Source organism: Leptinotarsa decemlineata, unplaced genomic scaffold (assembly GCF_025532065.1).
Source record: "Leptinotarsa decemlineata unplaced genomic scaffold, Ldec_3_MD MMD2_tig00026294_RagTag_RagTag, whole genome shotgun sequence".
Classification (NCBI taxonomy): domain Eukaryota; kingdom Metazoa; phylum Arthropoda; class Insecta; order Coleoptera; family Chrysomelidae; genus Leptinotarsa; species Leptinotarsa decemlineata.
The window spans coordinates 6445329-6464229 of NW_027412674.1; the positions used below are offsets into that span (position 1 = coordinate 6445329).

Here is an 18901-nt window from a genome sequence, read left to right on the forward strand (position 1 = left end):
CCTACTGTATTACAGCATGGGGTAGGGCCTTCAATACTACACTTGATTCTCTACAAAAAACACAAAATATTCTTCTAAAAATTATTCTGAAAAAAAATAAACGCTATTCCACTGACATGCTATATCAAGAATCACAGGTCTTGAATATAAAACTGTTATTTACTCACCAGTGTTTAAAAAGAATGTACATCAGACACGAAACATCTAACCAGAGAAAAACTGGAATAACCAGATCCACTAGTAATTTGAATCTCAGTATACAACTTTTCAGAAAATCTTTAACGCAAAGATCTTTCTTTTTTTTCGGCTCTAAATTCTTCAACTGCATTCCGATTGAATTGAAATGTATTCGAAAACTAGAACAATTCAAAAAAGAAACAAAGAAACATATTCTACAATTTTCAAACAAATTTTATAATATAATGAATAATAATTTAAGATGAACCTTACCTTTAAAAACTATCAGTTCTCCTCTGTAACTGACCCTGCTTGAAACGGTTTGGAATCCTCACCATTTGCAACTTATATTATATAATTATTTGTTATTTTTTAAAAAAAAGAAAAAAATTCATTGAATCTATCATGTTAATTTTTCTACTAAATTTTTTCTCTACTCACTGCTTAGTTATAATAATAAAATGTACACTTTTTAAGAAAGTATATAGATCTAGTACATGGCAGAACAGATAAACATATCTAGGCCAAGTTACTGGATCTGAGACTTTTGAAAAACACGATATGTTACATGTAAATATATAAACTGTACTTCAATATATCAATATAACAATAACAATCTAGGAACAACTCATGAAACTGGGGAATAATAAATAACAATATTTACCTGCGCCATTATTTTGACTACTTTTGAAATCTGTCTTTACTACTAATTTCCTCGTTGAAAACTAAATTCAACAGGAAACAATTCAAATCTGTTTGATCGTTGAGCAATAATCCCGAATTTTCACAACTATTGAGTTCCAAATATTCCAAAAAGTTGAGTTTTGAACCTTCCTCTCCCAAATGCAATACGTCATGCCCCTATGTCAAATGCTGAATTGGTCTTCACATTCAAAAAACTGTTCTTTTATTCTTTTGGAAAAAGTTCTTCCTGTTTGCCAGATATGAAACTTGGACAAGAACCACGAATCAACTTGTATACTACCGATCTATCCAACAGTATTGTAATGCTCGAAGATACTATTGTTCAGCGAAACACGTATCGCGGTTTACTTCCAAGTGAAAATCTAACAATAAAGTGTGTTTCTTTTTTTTTTCACACTTTATACTAGCCAATTTCATAAACATGTTGAACATTGTAAAATACACATGTATGCTGATGACATACAACTATACCTCCCTCTTGAAGTTGATGACTTGAACAACGCTGCTAGAAAGTTGAACAATGACTTAGAAACCATATCAAATGTTGCCGAACTGCTTTCCCTTGTGCTCAATCCAAAAAAATCAGTAGCTCTAGTATTTGGAAGCAATGCTCATGTAGCATCAGTTAAAAATAACTTGAAACTGTATCTGAATAATGAAGTAATTAAATTTGAAAGTAATGCAAAAAATCTTGGTTCAATTTTAGATGAGTCTTTAAGATTTAGAGAACATATCAATCGAAATATTCAGAGAGCCTATGGTGCACTACGATTACTATATCCTCACAAAATGTACCTCAATGTACCTATATAGAAAATGTTATGCGAGTCTCTAGTTTTAGCACAATTCAATTATTGTTTTCCGGTCTACGGACTACGATACCTGGTCCAGAGTACGACGTGTTCAAAACTCTTGTATTCGTTATATATATATATATATATATATATATATATATATATATATATATATATATATATATATATATATATATATATATATATATATATATGGAATTAGGAAGTATGAACATGTGTCCCACAAGCTTGCGGAACTGAACTGGTTTAACATGAAAGATAGGTTCAAATTTCATTCATTATGTTTATTTCATAAAATTATATTATACAGAAATCCGCCTTATTTATATCGTAAAATAACATTCAGGACAGACGTACACAACATAAATTTGAGAAACAAAAATGTAATCACATGTCCACAACACAAGACCGCAATTTTCCAGAGAAGTTTTTCGTATTCGATTTTTCATCTTTATAATTATATTCCTGATTCGCTAAAACACCATAGTAATTTATATAAATTCAAAAAAGAGCTTAAAAGTTTCCTGCAAGTTAACACATTCTGATGCAGCTCCGTTTCGTATACCCTTTTTTTTTCTCTATATTCTGTGTTTCACAAGTAGTCATTTTTCGTTATCTCTCATACAACTTTCTTTTTTTCCACTTGGTTATTGGTGGTGAATATTCAGGTGACCCAACAAATGACAAATGTCAAATGTCAAATGCCAAAAAATTGTGAAATAAAAATTTAGGTTTTAGGATTAGTTAGGTTAGTTTTCAAGTTATAATATGCTTATTTAAAATAGCAAGGGTTAAGTGGTAGAGCACCCTCGGGTAAACTCCCCCTTGGGATTTTTGTGTAACAAGATGAATATCATGCATTTTATTTTTCATTGGAAATAAAGACATTATTATTATTATTATTATATTTTATTTGGATTTAAAAAATATTCGGTTAGAACTGTGGAAAAAAATCTGATAGAACTGATCGATACTTTTCTGACTGATTCAGCCGTTACTTGATGAAGATCCATAGTAATTTCATAAATTATACCGGGTATAACTATTTTGCAGGTCTGCAGCTCAGCAAATTGTTCTCAGTAGACAGTGCTCTCGTAATCTCGTGGGAGGCCAGAAATTTTTGCAGGTCTAGTCTGCCAGACATGAATATCGACCAGGTTAATCATTTTCGACAGAAAAAATTCCAACCCCCAGTCTTTGAGTATGGAAAAATTCCACATTTCTCATTAATTGAAAATAAACCTTGCAGGTCGGCAGAAATTCTTGCAGGTCAGATATGCCAAACATGAATCTCGACCAGGTTAATCATTTTCGACAAAAAAATTTCAAACACCACCCTTTGAGTATGGAAAAATTCCACATTTCTCATTAAATTGAAAATAAACCTTGCAGGTCGGCAGAAATTCTTGCAGGTCAGATATGCCAAACATGAATCTCGACCAGGTTAATCATTTTCGACACAAAAAATTTCAACCCCCCCTTTGAGTATGGAAAAATTCCACATTTCTCATCAAATTGTGAATAAACCTTGCAGGTCGGCAGAAATTCTTGCAGGTCTTGGTTGGAAAATTTTTCTGTCGAAAATGATTAACCTGGTCGAGATTCATGTTTGGCATACCCGACCTGCAAGAATTTCCGCCGACCTGCAAAATTTATTACCAATTTTTTGAAAATTGTGAAATTTTTGGGTGGGCGTTCGAAGTTTTTTCTTTCGAAAATGATTAACCTGATCGATATTCATGTCTGGCAGACCCGACCTTCAAAAATTTCTGTCCTCCTATGAGATTACGAGAGCACTGTCTACTGAGAACAATTTGCTGACCTGCAGACCTGCAAAATAGTTATACCCAATTATACCTGACGATTTGATCCAAAAACTTTATTTGAAAAATATAGTGCATTTCTTCAATGTCCCTCCTCCTTTTATTTTTTGAACGGATCAACTCAAAAAATTTAAATTTGGGATAATGATGAAACAGATAATGATGAGAAAAATGAAACTTTCAAGATGACGACTGGGCGCCATCTGGGAAAAAATTGAATGTAAGGGGGAGTCTTGTGACACATATTTTTGAAACTCCTGACGAATACTTCACAACCCTAGAATATGAAGTCAAAATCTTCATCTACTACAAAATGGCGGAACATTTAAATCATTTCCTGAAGACAAACACATTACTATCGATATTTCTAGAAATATTCCTTTTGATCTACCATATGGCAATTCCAACAACCCGATAAGATTTGTTAAGTTATTTTTTGTTCATAAAAACGTCAAATAATGTCGGTACGAAAATGAACATCATTGTTCAGTTAGAATATTCTCATTTAGTTTTCGGTTTTACTAGTAGAAAGGTATCACGTCAACAATCTCTAAAATGGTCAATTTTCGTCCATTGGAAGAGAAAATTGAAGCCATTTTTATTTACGATGCGACGCGTAACTTTCACGAGACCGAAAGGATTTTCAATGAACGTTTTCCGAATCGTCCTATCTGTAGAAAATATTTGAGGGAACTTGTATCCAAAATCACAACTACCAGAGTGTACATAACAAAAAGCCCCCAGGTCATCCGTCCATTCCGGAAGAACAGCAAGTGCAAATAATTGGTGAGATGGTAGTAAATCCTGAATAGTCTACTTATTCCGTCGGGAATGTTTGTGAGGTGTCTCCTTCTACTGGGAAACACATAACCAATATCCAGACAAAAATAATGTATGGGCAGGAATATTGGGAAACCATATTGTTGGATCTCTATTTATTGATCAGACTTTAACAGGGAAACTGTATTTGAATATGGTGGAATCCTAATGAATTCAATATGGATATTGTCTCCAACAAGATGGAGCACCAACACATTACTCTAGACAAGTAAGAAACTATTTGGATACTACTTTTCCGGATCGTTGGATTGGCTGTCGAAGTCCTACAGAATGTCCATCCCGCTCGCCACATTTGAAACAAAAGCTGTACGAAACTGAGTCTGCTTCAATATTGGATATACGCCAGAGAATAATAAATATTTGTAGAGTTATTGACGTTACTGTGTTCGAAAATGTTCGGCGTGAAATATCGGATAGGGAGTTCATATGTCAAGAACTTCAAGGCAACCATTTCCAGCATCTTCTGAGGTGACCTCAAGCAATTCAGGCAATTAATAAAAGTTCCGCCATTTTGCAGTAGTTCGGATATTGACATTATATTCTAGGGTTGTGTAGCATTTGTCAGGAGCTTCAAAAAGATGTGTCACAAGACCCCTCTTTTCATTTAATTTTTTACCAGATGGCGCCCAGTCGTCATATTGAAAGTTTGATCTGTCAATTTCACTTCAAAATAAAGTATTCGTGCATTTCTTTATCCCAAATTTCAATTTTTTGAATTGATCCGTTCAAAACATAAAGGGGGGGGCATTAAAGAAAATCACTGCACTGCACTGAATACGCGAAAAGAAATTACTAGGTGTATTAAGTTCTACAATTACATTTGACTTTTTTTGATATTTGAACTCACCTATGTTCTTGTTTCCATCTATATCTCGGATTTTCATGAGTGTCTAAAATTTTGTACTATCCACCACTATGGCGATGATACTCAATTATACCTAGACTTTACGAGCAATTCAATCCTTTCAGCAACTTCTCAAACTTAACATCTCAACTTAACATCTTTATACAATATCTCAACCGCACATAATCTCACACTTAACCCTTCGAAATCAGTATCTATGCTTCTCGGAACGAAATCAAAACGTGAACAGCTAACACAAAATTTTCAAATCAGGTTAGCAGGTATGCCCTTAACCTTTGTAAGTGAAATCAAAAACCTAGGTATTTGGTTTGATGCTGACCTAAGATTTACCAATTACCTCAGCTATCTCTGTCAGAGCTCGTTCAATATTCTGAGACAGCTGTATCCTAGTCGTGATTTGCTATCTACTAAAATGAAACTTGAGTTGTGCGAATCGCTGGTGATATCTAAATTATCATATTGCGACAGTATTTATAGTCAAGCACTTCTACAGGCTGATGCAGCTAGACTACAAAAAATTCAAAATTCCTGTTTACGTTTTTCTCATGGAATACGTAAATTTGAACATATTAGTATGAAATTTAAAGAAACAGGATGGCTCAAATTAGATAACTGTCGAAAACTCCATTTAGTTACCTTGACATACAAAGTTATAACGTCTGGCAAACCTACGTATCTCCTCAATAAACTTACTATGTTCGAAAACCTCAATAAGGTGAACACAAGGAAAAATAATATGCTAGTTATTCCCAAACACTCAACTGCACTGTACCAACGTTCTTTTTCATATTCTGCACCTAAATTCTATAACACTCTTCCCAAGGAGTTTTGGAACTTCTCTTTATACAATTTCAAGAAGAAATTGAAAATCTTACTTCAGTCACTATAGAGTTGCTTTTAAGACGGACCTGTATATGATTATTGTTTACGTTAGGGTTATAAATGAATGTTAATAAGTGTAAAAATATTTTACAAGAATTTAGGCACATATTTATATCTATATTTAGAATTAAATTATTACTTTTTTTATATTTAGATTATTATTTAAAAATTTAATTTTTATTTGATTTGTACTTTTATATTTTATACTCACACGAGTATAAATTGTTCTGGAAATGAGTATTTTTGATTTTATATACGCTAATACTCAAATTTTACTTTTATATTTTTCTATGATTCACTTATATTTTTATAGTATTCTATGATTCACCTATATTTTTCTTTTTTTTTTCTTCGCTAGGTTAAGTTGAAAAGCAGCCTAAGCTGATACTTCACCTTTTCATTGTCCTTTAATTATTGTTCTAAATTTTTATTTAATTTTTTATATTATGTCGATGAATAAAGACGATTATTATTATTATTATTATTATTATTATTATTATTATTATTATTATAATTATATGGTTTCAGGATGCACACACTATTGATTTCACAGTGCTGGAGACTACTGCTAATATTACAACTGTAAGGATTCATGATCCTTCTAGCGATGATTTCAAAAATGCCATTCATCGATGGCAGCTAACTGAGTTCGAGAACCGCAATATTCGCATGCAACTGGATCCAAAGTCTATAAAGGTTTCAATTTGTAGAGCTCCTTGGAAACAAATGATGTACAATTGTATTTCAGACCGAAACGGTTTTGTTCCATGACGCGATTCTTTTACTCAGCGACTCCATTAGTGATTTGTCAGTTAAATATGGACTGGATGAAAAGCCTATTTCTTGCAAGGGAAATGACACGTCAATAAATGGTTTCGCACTCAGGAATTATATGAGAATAGTGAGTACATACTCAATTTGTCCATCGGGGACTCTCGCCCTTCTTGGGTTATACGGGGAAAACCAAAAACGCTGTTTTTCGTTTTTTTAGAATGGAACTGTCATTTCGGAGAATATCGAAAAATGGAAAAGGAAAATGTTATTGTATTCGAAGTGAACTTTGACGGTGTAATAATAAATATTCGATTAAACGTTTCGTGTCAACATGGCCACCATCAACTTTTTTTATTAAATACGGATCTGGCTTTTTTATTACAAATATTGATAAAGCAATAGATTCACAATCCAAGGGTATATCAAATTCTATATTTTTATAGCGTTTCATTTGAAATAACTACCATCATCAGTGACAAAAATTTTAAATTATGGTCCTGTCGTTACTACTTTTGTTAATTGTTTCGATTTCTTGAAAATATAATTCGGACAACCCAATAAATTCATTAGATAGGTACCTTAACGCAATGAAAATTCGTACTTTTTCGTTTTGGGAATTTTTGTATTGCCGTAATCCTTCTTTCAAGGCTTATTTCTCCCTAAGCAATTATAATTCGTAATATTTTCATAATTCTCAATCCCGGCAGTAACGGAAATATCAGTTTTTGGTCAAAATTCGATTGTTGTATTATTTGGTATAATCAAATAGCATTTCAATTCATTTATCATCTTGAACGCGTAGGTTTTGCTTGGTTTCTATGGCAGGAGAAATGAATGCGTTGTTGATATCTGTTGAGAATTGTCAGACGTTAATGAACATATCGAAGATTTATTCTGGATTATTACAATGTGTTAAAACAACGATGAAAATAAAATAAATACAACAATAAAAATTAATTGGCGCTCCGGGGCGACTTCATTGATTCCAGTGGCGCATTTGCTTTTTCAGCTGCAGAAAAACCCGGAAAAACCTGCAGCACCACATCATCTGAAGATCTTGATCTAACAATGTCCTCTCTCTCATAAAACAAAATGTAGGGTGTCTCCAGAGGCCCCAATAAATTCAATGCATCGCCAGAACACTTCGTGACACGACTATCGTCAAACTTAAACCAGTCCGTTTCTTCTTTGACCAAGGCGTAATAATGACCACATTCAACGCCAGAACCACAGTGAACAATGACTGCATGAATATTATAACAGTGGTCTGCTAGGTTGAAATGTTCATCTATTTCGAACCTTCCAAAGAGTTTCTTGCTTCCGTTAGAGGTTGAGTCTTGTTTGAAAATCATCAGTGTTATTATTAGATTGACGGGTGCCTCAGCTATACTTGTTATACTTGTTGAATACATCGAAGATGTATTCAAATGATGAAAGGACTGATATGATATTCATTTATGCAAAATCGAATAGAAATCGTCTTTTGGCAAGGAACATGTATGTTGAGCTATCTCCGAATCGTCGTATTCCGAACATCCAAATGTGTAGACGATTAGAAAAAAATTGAGGGACTATGGTGCATTTGACAGAAAGAAAAGAAGAAAATGTGTGGTTACTGGAAACGCTGAAAAATATCAAATGTGATACCTTGGATTGTGAATTTATCGATTATTCAATATCTCTAATAAAAAAGACAGGTCCGTTTCTGACAAACTGAACAGATATGTCGGCAATTACATTCCTCTTTAAAGTCTTGCACAACAAAATTGATTGTCCAGACATTCTAGCTCAAATTTTCTTTAGAGTACCTCGTCTTCAGTCACGTAAAGAAATTACGTTTTACACTCCTACACCAAGAACCAATCTACTTATTGGATCACCAATATTCCATATGTGTGGTTTAGTGAATGGAATGAGCTTGCAGTGCGACATTCACCATGACTCACTAAATAGTATATTGGAATGTTATCGGAGGAATACGGTCTTACTCTGAGATCAGCAAGGGCTACGGGTTTGTCGTTCATAGTCAATATGCCGTATGTATGTGTATAAATTCCATTTATAAGTTTCTGCTTTCTCTTGAATTTCATTTGTTATTAATTAATTTTATATTAGTACTAATTTTTATGCCTATGTAACTTTTCATTATATTATCTCTAAGAAATAGTTTTAATTGCATTGTTCTGTATTTCCTGTGATTGGGTGTTAACCTGTTGGAAATAAAGGTATTATTATTATTATTATTATTAAAACAAAATGTAGGGTGTCTCCAGAGGCCCCAATAAATTCAATGCATCGCCAGAACACTTCGTGACACGACTATCGTCAAACTTAAACCAGTCCGTTTCTTCTTTGACCAAGGCGTAATAATGACCACATTCAACGCCAGAACCACAGTGAACAATGACTGCATGAATATTATAACAGTGGTCTGCTAGGTTGAAATGTTTATCTATTTCGAACCTTCCAAAGAGTTTCTTGCTTCCGTTAGAGGTTGAGTCTTGTTTGAAAATCATCAGTGTTATTATTAGATTGACTGGTACCTCAGCTATACTTTTTATACTTGTTGAATACATCGAAGATGTATTCAAATGATGAAAGGACTGATATGATATTCATTTATGCAAAATCGAATAGAAATCGTCTTTTGGCAAGGAACATGTATGTTGAGCTATCTCCTAATCGTCGTATTCCGAACATCCAAATGTTTAGACGATTAGAAAAAAAAAATGAGGGACTATGGTGCATTTGACAGAAAGAAAAGAAGAAAATGTGTGGTTGCTGGAAACGCTAAAAAATATCAAATTTGATACCTTGGATTGTGAATTTATCGATTATTCAATATCTCTAATAAAAAAGACAGGTCCGTATTAAAAAAAAAGAGTTGATGGTGGCCATGTTGACACGAAACGTTTCATCGAGTATTCATTATTGCATCGTCATACTACACTTCGAATACAACAAAAACTTTTTTCCATTTTGTGATATTCTCCGAAATAACAATTCCATTTGAAAAAAACGAAAAACAGCATTTTTGGTTTTTCCCGTATAATTTCAATAAGGACAAGACTTCGACCATTGTATTGTACCCGATGACAGTTACCTCCTTTTCCATTCAATCGTCTTCGTATGTGCTACGGTTTAGAACAGCGGTCGTCACACTTTTCTGGTCAAGGGCCACACAGGACAATGTGGGTGTCAGAGCCGGGCCGCTTCACATTAGGTCGCACAACAACCGCGCGTCACTTTTTAGTATGGAAGTCGCGCGGCAGCCGCGCGACCTAATGTGAAGGCACTCTAAGAGCGTTTGCCCACTTGCTTAACCACCTGATGGCCGTATGTAAGATAACATCGCTATAATTATAGCTTGCAATTCTTCAAGGTCTTTGAATTTTCGATGATTAAATTAGCGGGCGCGAATAACATTTATAATACTTACATCTTTCAATTTGTTTTTTGAAATTTCACATGCCAAAATGTCTTGACGCAGCAAGTAATGAATAGGCAACAAATTAGGTATATGTCAATCCTTCTTCATTAAAGCAATCAAACCATTAATTGCACCCACCATTGACAGACAACTATCAGTACACACTGAAATCAACTTTTTTATAGGTATTTTGTGTTTTCCCACAAATTCTTTTAGAACTTCCATAAAATCACAACCTTTCTTATGACCCTTCATGGTAATTACTACTAAGAAGTCTTCTTCTATGATTCCGTCCATTGGGCAGTACCGAAGAAATAATGAGCACTGAGACAAAGAAGTTCCAGTTCGTCAAGAAATGCCTCAAGCAAATTTTTTCAAATATTTTCAACATGGCGGCGACAGGTGGATTCAGAAAGCGTAGGGGAGAACAGGGCAATGTGAGCCTATTAAGGGGAAGTTTGAATAAAAACATTGTTAGTCAAAATCCTGGTTAATTTTTATTATAAAATCTTACCTTTGTTATAAGAGAACACTTTAATCATAGTTATAATCAACTACAGACATGTAGATAAGGTGCAATCACAGTTTTACAAAAAAAGTCAGTCGCTCCTAATACCCGAGAAATGCGGCTAATGAGAGCCCATTAATTTTTCCTATTTGAAAAATTTTGAAACGACGTTTGAGAAACGAACTATCGTCAGTTACCGTCGCCGGATTCGAACGCAAAATCTGTTTTGATTTTGTAGTTGACATGTAGTTGACTATTGAAATAATTTACTTTGTCGCGGGCCGCAAAAATATTGGCCACGGGCCGGAATTTGACGACCACGGGTTTAGAATATAGCGATGTTACCACATGATAAAAGAAACGGCCTGTATGAAAATACTGTGTCTTTACATAATATATTTTTCAGAGAAAACCATCATTTACTCTGTCGGGACCAATTAGCTTCAATGAAAACGGAGACAGGATCAAATTCAATATTTATTTGGTAGATATGGTGGACGACACAATTCTAGCTACCTGGTTTGCCGGGAATAAAACTTTGCATGTGTCTAGGAGTTACAACGCAACAGTTGACGCGGCAATTTTGAATTTGCAGAAAATCAAAGTGATAGTATCATCAAGGTAAGAAATAATATTAACAAAATGATTACTATGTCAAAGTGATACTTTTCTTGAAATATCTTTTTTGCACAGCGAATTTGTTATTAGGGAAAAACACAATTCAAATTAATTTTACCTCAACTCCCTCTCAGGACTGATTGAAACTCATTAGTTATTTTTGTCATATTTTCGTACATACATATTTTCAAGAAAAAAGATGATCACTTTCAATGAGTTACATCGGGGCGATCAAATGATGTAAGAACTCAAAATGACTCAAAGAAGAATACTTTTTTAAATAAGCTTAAGGCAATAACGAACGAAATATACTATTATTATTGTGAAAAAAGCGACGAATTTTGATATACAAAAATATGGCACAAAGCGCCCACGCTTTTTTCACAATAATACTACTATTTTTCGTTCGTTATTGTTTTAAGCTTATTTAAAGAAAATATTTTCAACTTTTTAGTTCGATGTTCTTTTAATTTTTTAGTTTTTTAAACTATATTTAATAATAATAATAATAATATACTTTATTGTCCAAAGAAAAAATCTTGTTGACAAAGTTAGTAAATAAATATAAAAGAATACATAAATGTTATATGAATATAAAAATATAGATAAAATATAATGTAAACCTAAGTATGAAAACACTGAATAAAAAACCACAAACAATGGTTGAAACATACATACACATAAAACATGCTAAGTTAAAAATGGTCGGTATAGAACTCAGTCAAACTGTAATAGGGTCTACTACTCAAAATTTCTTTAATCATTTTTCTGTACTGATTGGTATCAATATTTATCTCTTTAGTGTAACTCGGCAGATAGTTAGTTATACATCTTCACACAATTGTAAAATAAGGAGTCCTTGACCAGAGAGTTGCAAGGAATAGGTAATTTTAAATTTTTTTGTACGCTCTGATGAGTTGTATAGTGATGGGTGGTAAACTCAAGTTTCACAAGATGTTTCTTAATCAAACACACTGTCTCCAGAATAAAAAGAGTTACAACCGTCAACATTTTTTTATCTATAAACAGTTGCCTGCATTTGTTACGAGGTTTAGCTTTGCACAAGTATCGTATAGCTCTCTTCTGTAATACAAATACAGGCTCCAGCAAATTGAGGCTACACACACCCCAAGAAGGTATACCGTACCTTAAGTGAGACTCTACCAAAGCGTGATATGCTGTTTTTGCACTGCATAACAGCCGGTATAAATTTTATTTTTCATTTTTCTGATATGAGCGTCAAATTTCAGTCCACCGTCTATACAGGGCTTTTCATGATGAGCGTTAATTAGCCGTTTCTGACAAACTATTTAACGGATCAACCTGAAAATTTCACAGTATGCATAAATCAATATGACCTACACGCCTAAAATATTTCAGACGAAGCGGCGTTGTCGCTTCTACTATAAAGTAGCGGCTTCTTTGATTTTTCAAATAGAACACCCCGTATATAATATCATATTATGATTCATTATCACTTTGTCAACAAATTCATAAACTATTTCTCTATACCTATCTATTACCGTTTAGAAGATATAAATTAATTTCGATATTTTTTTTACCAAACATGAATTTTTATAAATGCTGATAATCTTGAACTCTCTTGCACTAAAACGATCAAATTTGAAATGAAGTGGAGTGATACTATGAGGATCTTCACTCCGAGTCATATTTTCATTTGCCTGATACAGGGTCTTCAAAAAATGCAGATACTTTGATCTCATGAAAAAATGAGTGGAACTCAATTTTTTCAAATGGAATACCCTGTATATTTCAACATTTTTGAGCTCTACATCCAATTTTAAATTAGCTTTATTCAGATAATACTATTTCTATTTTGAACCGTTTTCGAGATAATCTGTTTCAAACGGAAACTGACGTGGTTTTCTTGCTCGTTTTTTTGAATTCATCACTTATTTTGGATATTCAACATTTTTTTTATACATAGTAATATTTCTTTTTGATCCAGTTTTTCAACTGTCTCAGATCAGTCAATTCGAAATTGGTATGTACCTACCTTAGAAAAAGTTACAATTTGTATACATTGAGGTATTGGTCTCTAACGTACAACAGTACACATTAATGTTTTTTAATAGTGTGCTTTGGAAAAATAAATAAACCAATTATTTAACGTCAGACTTTCGTTGGTGGTTTTGACTGATTGTGTAAAGGGAAACATCCATCCCTATAAATTGAGACACAGAGTTCGAACTAATCAGTTTGGTTGAAAAAACCAGACATCACCAGAAGATGGCAAATGAGACTTTGCCGAAACGTTGTGAAAATAATCCTCATGGGGATAAAATACACAGAACACCCCCTTTTATTTTTTGAATGTGTTAACTCAAAAAATTGAAATTTGGGATATCTTTATCTGCCGTTTGGCAATTCCAACAACCCGATAAGATTTGTTAAGTTATTTTTTGTTTACAAAAACGACAAAAAATGTCAGTACGACAATGAACATCATTGTTCAGTTAGAATATTCTCATTTAATTTTCGGTTTTACTAGTAGAAAGGTACCACGTCAACAAACTCTAAAATGGTAATTTCTCGTCCATTGTAAATATATAATAGTAATTGCCTTATTTGCCTAATTACTTCTCGTATTGACAAAAGGTTGAGTAGCTCAATATTTTATGACTTTCAGACGGTCATTCTGTTTTGTTATTTTGCGTTTTTGTCTATAGAATAGGTCCACCTTATCTCATGGAGAGAGAACCAAGTTATGAAGGAGAAGAACTGGTAGGAAATAGAAAATATATGGGATACTCGATGGATCTTATAGATGGAATTGCTAAAATTATCGGATTCAATTACGAATTTGCAATAACTGAAAAATATGGTAATTATGACGAGGATCTCAAGAAATGGAATGGTTTAGTTGGAGAACTATTAGAAAGAGTGAGTATTTGAAATCAATACCCCCAATTTATTATACATTGCTTAAAAGAAAGTAGCTTTCCGCTGTCTGAAAAATCCACGATGGTATATGTCTATAGATATATATATATATATATATATATATATATATATATATATATATATATATATATATATGTATATATATATATATATATATATATATTCATATATATATTCATATTCGATACCTTAACGGGGAGATGAGGTCAACTAAGAAGAAGAAGAACTCAGGTAAAACTCAACAACATGTAAGTAGTAGGTAGTAGAGGGTTTAAGGTCTACTCTATCTCTGAACACGTAACGAATACCATTTTACCAGTATAGTAAGAAGTGAGTTGAGCAAGGTCAACAAACTTCTGAACACGTAACAGCACACCTTGATAATGACAAATGAGATTTTGTCGAAACGTCGGTGAAATTAGAGATAATATCACATACACGGATCAAATACCCGGAAAAACCAGTTTAGCATATATATATATATATATATATATATATATATATATATATATATATATATATATATATATATATACATACTTTTTTTTCGAAAAGTTTCAATGAAGTTCAACTTCGGCACTTGTTTGTGCTTTAAATTTAACTTAAATTGATGCGGCCAACTGCGACCCACTGACGTTCAGTGTTTGTTAAATTCAACTTTTTTTTTGAAAAACATTGAAAAAGTGCTTTTCTAGATCGAATTTAACAAAAAGTTACTTGAAATAGTTGTGTCTACGACACTATCATATCCATATGCCAAATTTTATGAAACTAGGATAAAGTTACCGTTTTGCTTATTTTTTACAGATATCCCCTTTATTTTAAAAAACAAGTTCGGTCAATTTTTTTTTAATTATTATTCTAGCATCGACTGCTGAGGTCATTAGCCAAGTTCGGTTAATTGTCATCAATTCATGTATACATAACAAACTCATCATGGAGTTCAACTTTTCTGATACATTTTTACTTATACGGACATTTTTAGAGAGAATTAAAAATTTGCTATAAAAATTTTAGCATGACTGGTGCAAAGTTTCAATCACTTGGCTATTTTCTTAAACAAACCTTTGATTTCGAAAAAGCAGAGGCAACTAAAAAATAATGCAAATCATTTCGAAAGAACTATAATTATTATTATACATTTTAAACAACAATTATATTATAGAAAATACAAATGGGTTCAAAAAATTACTTATTGATATAAATGAGGTTGTCAAACACTTATAGCCTACATTTCAGTATGTCGTCCTCCACGTTCAATACAAATTATGGTCCTTCTACTGACACCTGTAACTGCATTTTTTATAAATCGGGGATTTATATTTGCACAGCACTCGCGAATGGCATTTTTCAGATGTTGTATGTCAGTAAATGGTCCACTCCGGTACACTTTTTGTTTCAGGTAACCCCACAAGAAAAACTCTAAAAGCGTCAAGTCGGGTGATCTAGGTGGCCAAAAATGTTCCCAGATACGTCCAATAACTTTGCCTCTGAACATTTGTTGCAGGGACTGTTTTACAGCAACCGTGTGATGTATTGGTGCGCCATCAAACTGATACCATAGGTCGTATTTTATATTTAAAGGCATATTATCCAAAACTTCACTAACCTCATTATTTAAAAGGTTGAGATAACCGACGGATGATAAATTTTCCCTAAAGAAAAATGGCCCAATTATTTGGTAGTTAAGTATTCCACACCATACATTAGTTTTAAAGGAATACTGATCACCACATTCAACTGTGAATTTGGGATTTTCTTGGGCCCACAATTGGCAATTTTGAGAATTTACCGTTCCATTTGAAGAGAACGTTGCCTCATCTGTCCATAAAATTTCACACGGAAACTTTACATTTTCTTCTCTCTCTTCTTGAAACCAGAATGAAAACCCCAAACGGACATCAAAATCTCGTTCTTTCAATGTTTTAATGATTTTGGCTTGTAAGGCCAAAATTTATTCTCTAATAACATTTTTCTAACACTTTCTCTCTTGTAATCGGTATTTTTCATAATATCGGTTATGCTCGTTTGCCCGTGTTCAATAACTTTTAAATAAATGTTAAGTTGGGCCTCCTCATCATATTTACTTGGAGGGTGCTTTTTCTTAAATTGATTTGCTACGGATCCTGTTTCTCTGAATTTCGACATTATCCTTGACAGAGTAGTACGGTGAACATTTTTTCCTGGATGCCGTTCATCAAAAATGTTAGCTACTTGCCGGTATGGTGTATTCTCACTACATATTAAAACTATTTCTATTCTTTCCTGGAGAGACAACATTATTGCAACAATTACTGTTGAAAATTTGACAAGTAAATCAACAACTTGACACTAATATAGCATGCATTTTGTTTGTCAAGACCTACTTAAAAATTGTATTCAACGTGATTAAGCATCCTTACCGCCCTAGTTAGTGTTTATAAATAATCTGTAAATACTGAATATTGAAATTTTAATGTAATTTCAACTCTAGTAATTTTATTAATACTCATTGCAGTTTTTGAGTTGTGTCTGCTTTTTCAAAATTGAAGGTACTGACGTTTGTTTAAGAAAATAACTAAGCGATTGAAACTTTGCACCAGTCATGTTAAAATTTTTATAGCACATTTTTAATTTCTCTCTAAAGATGTCCGTATGAGTAAAAATTTATCAGAAAAGTTAAACTCCATGATGTTTGTTATGTATACATGAATTGATGACAATTAACCGAACTTGTTTTTTAAAATGAAGGGGATATCTGTCAAAAATAAGCAAAACGTTAACTTTATCCTAGTTGCATAAAATTTGGCATATGGATATAAAATTGCCGTAGACACAACTTTTTCAAGTAACTTTTTGTTAAATTCGATCTAGAAATGCACTTTTTCAATTTTTTTCAAAAAAAAAGTTGAATTTGACAAACACTGAATGTCAGTGAGTCGCAGTTGGCCGCATCATTTTAAGTTAAATTCAAAGCACAAACAAGTGCCAAAGTTAAACTTCATCGAAACTTTTCGAAAAAAAAGTTTTCCATATGGTGCGCACTTTGATGGTGACACTGTGTATATATATATATATATATATATATATATATATATATATATATATATATATATATATATATATATATATATATGAAAGTTATTGAGTGTCTTGATATAGATACAGAAGTTAATATCGGACAAAGTACTCAAGAAAGTAGCAAACCATAGACACGTGTTTCGGGCTTTTGGCCCGTCATCAGTATGGTGCAGCCAAGTATGAATATTTTTCCTTTACTATCTCCGTGTTCAGCCATTCTGAAACAATGTTTTTTTTTTACTTTACACTCCATTTTCTTGTTTGCAGAGAGCGCATCTTGCCGTTTGTGACTTGACCATAACTCCAGAAAGAAGAGAAGTTGTGGATTTCAGTATGCCTTTCATGACACTAGGTATAAAATCTCATAAACAACACTAACCTGCACTTTTTAACACGCCTTTATCAGCTTCACTTGTATGTTTGTTTGTAATCGACTTCTTCGAACTCGATTTTGACGAACTTCATCGGATAGATGTATTTTAAACTCTGAAAATACAATAATTTCATGAGTTTATCTCATTATCCTGATCAGGATCGCTAGGATTGAACAATTTCCTCACAACACAGCCTCACAACACGGCTAGTGAGGCAACCGAAATAATGTCACTCATATATCACAAAAAAGATTTTGGGAGAGTTACAAAAGACCAAAAGCCCCAGATGATTACCAAACTCATCGAAATTTCTCAGAACACCTGATATCAACACTGCAATCTTCACGTCTTGAAGAATCTATTGCAAACTCTGAAAACAATTAAAAACTGTAAAAGTTTATACGATCTAACCTGAACACCAGAGTAAGCATTCCGCTCCTACGAAAACCTGATGGTTCCTTGTGTTCTACAAACATCTAATCAGTTGAAATTTTGGCCGACTCTTCCACAAGCTCCTTCACAAATGAGCCGCGAGATGATCAATTACCGGCAATCATAGCGGAACGACTGCGTGATAATCTGGACCACGTGACGTTTACATCGGAAAAAACTAAAGAGCATTTATTGAACATCAAATTGAATACATTTCCTGGTTTGGATGAAATAGACCTCATTTTTCTCAAGAAATTTGCCGAAACTCTCTGCTCTCCGTTGTCAACAATCACGTCAGTCTCTTCCGCACAATCTCAAATCCCACGGGCTTGGGAGAAGGCGTCTGTCACCGCTCTTTTCAAAAGAGACAGTCTCAATCCAATTAACTACAGGCCCATTGGTCTTCTATCTGTAACTTCTAAAGTAATGGAATCAATATCTGTATCTGTAAAGTAGGGAGGGTGAGTGTGAGCCCACAGCACTTAGGCCACATGTGACCCATAGTACATCCTCCCGAAGAGTTGTCCTCCTGGGTCATCGTCCATCCTGCCCTTTCCAGGAAGGTGGACAGGTTACTTGAAGACATCTCCTTTATATCGGCAGGTGTAGGCCAAGACTCGCCTGACAGTCTCATCTTCCTGTTCACACATCCTGCATAGAGGTGAGTCCACTA

At 33.4% G+C, this 18901-nt stretch overlaps 1 protein-coding gene across 2 annotated transcripts in view; it reads left to right on the forward strand.

The window, feature by feature from the left end:
* LOC111517234 (glutamate receptor ionotropic, kainate 2) overlaps window positions 1-18901 on the forward strand; it is a 66744-nt gene that overhangs the window by 12408 nt on the left and 35435 nt on the right. For both annotated transcript variants that reach the window (XR_012466813.1, XM_074180224.1), the window contains exons 5-9: window positions 6636-6803; window positions 6856-7008; window positions 11226-11440; window positions 14128-14341; window positions 17690-17774. Coding sequence is in view for 1 of the 2 variants with exons in the window: in XM_074180224.1 (XP_074036325.1) it covers window positions 6636-6803; window positions 6856-7008; window positions 11226-11440; window positions 14128-14341; window positions 17690-17774 (835 nt within the window). In the remaining variant the exon portion in view is untranslated. The remainder of the gene's footprint in view (window positions 1-6635; window positions 6804-6855; window positions 7009-11225; window positions 11441-14127; window positions 14342-17689; window positions 17775-18901) is intronic.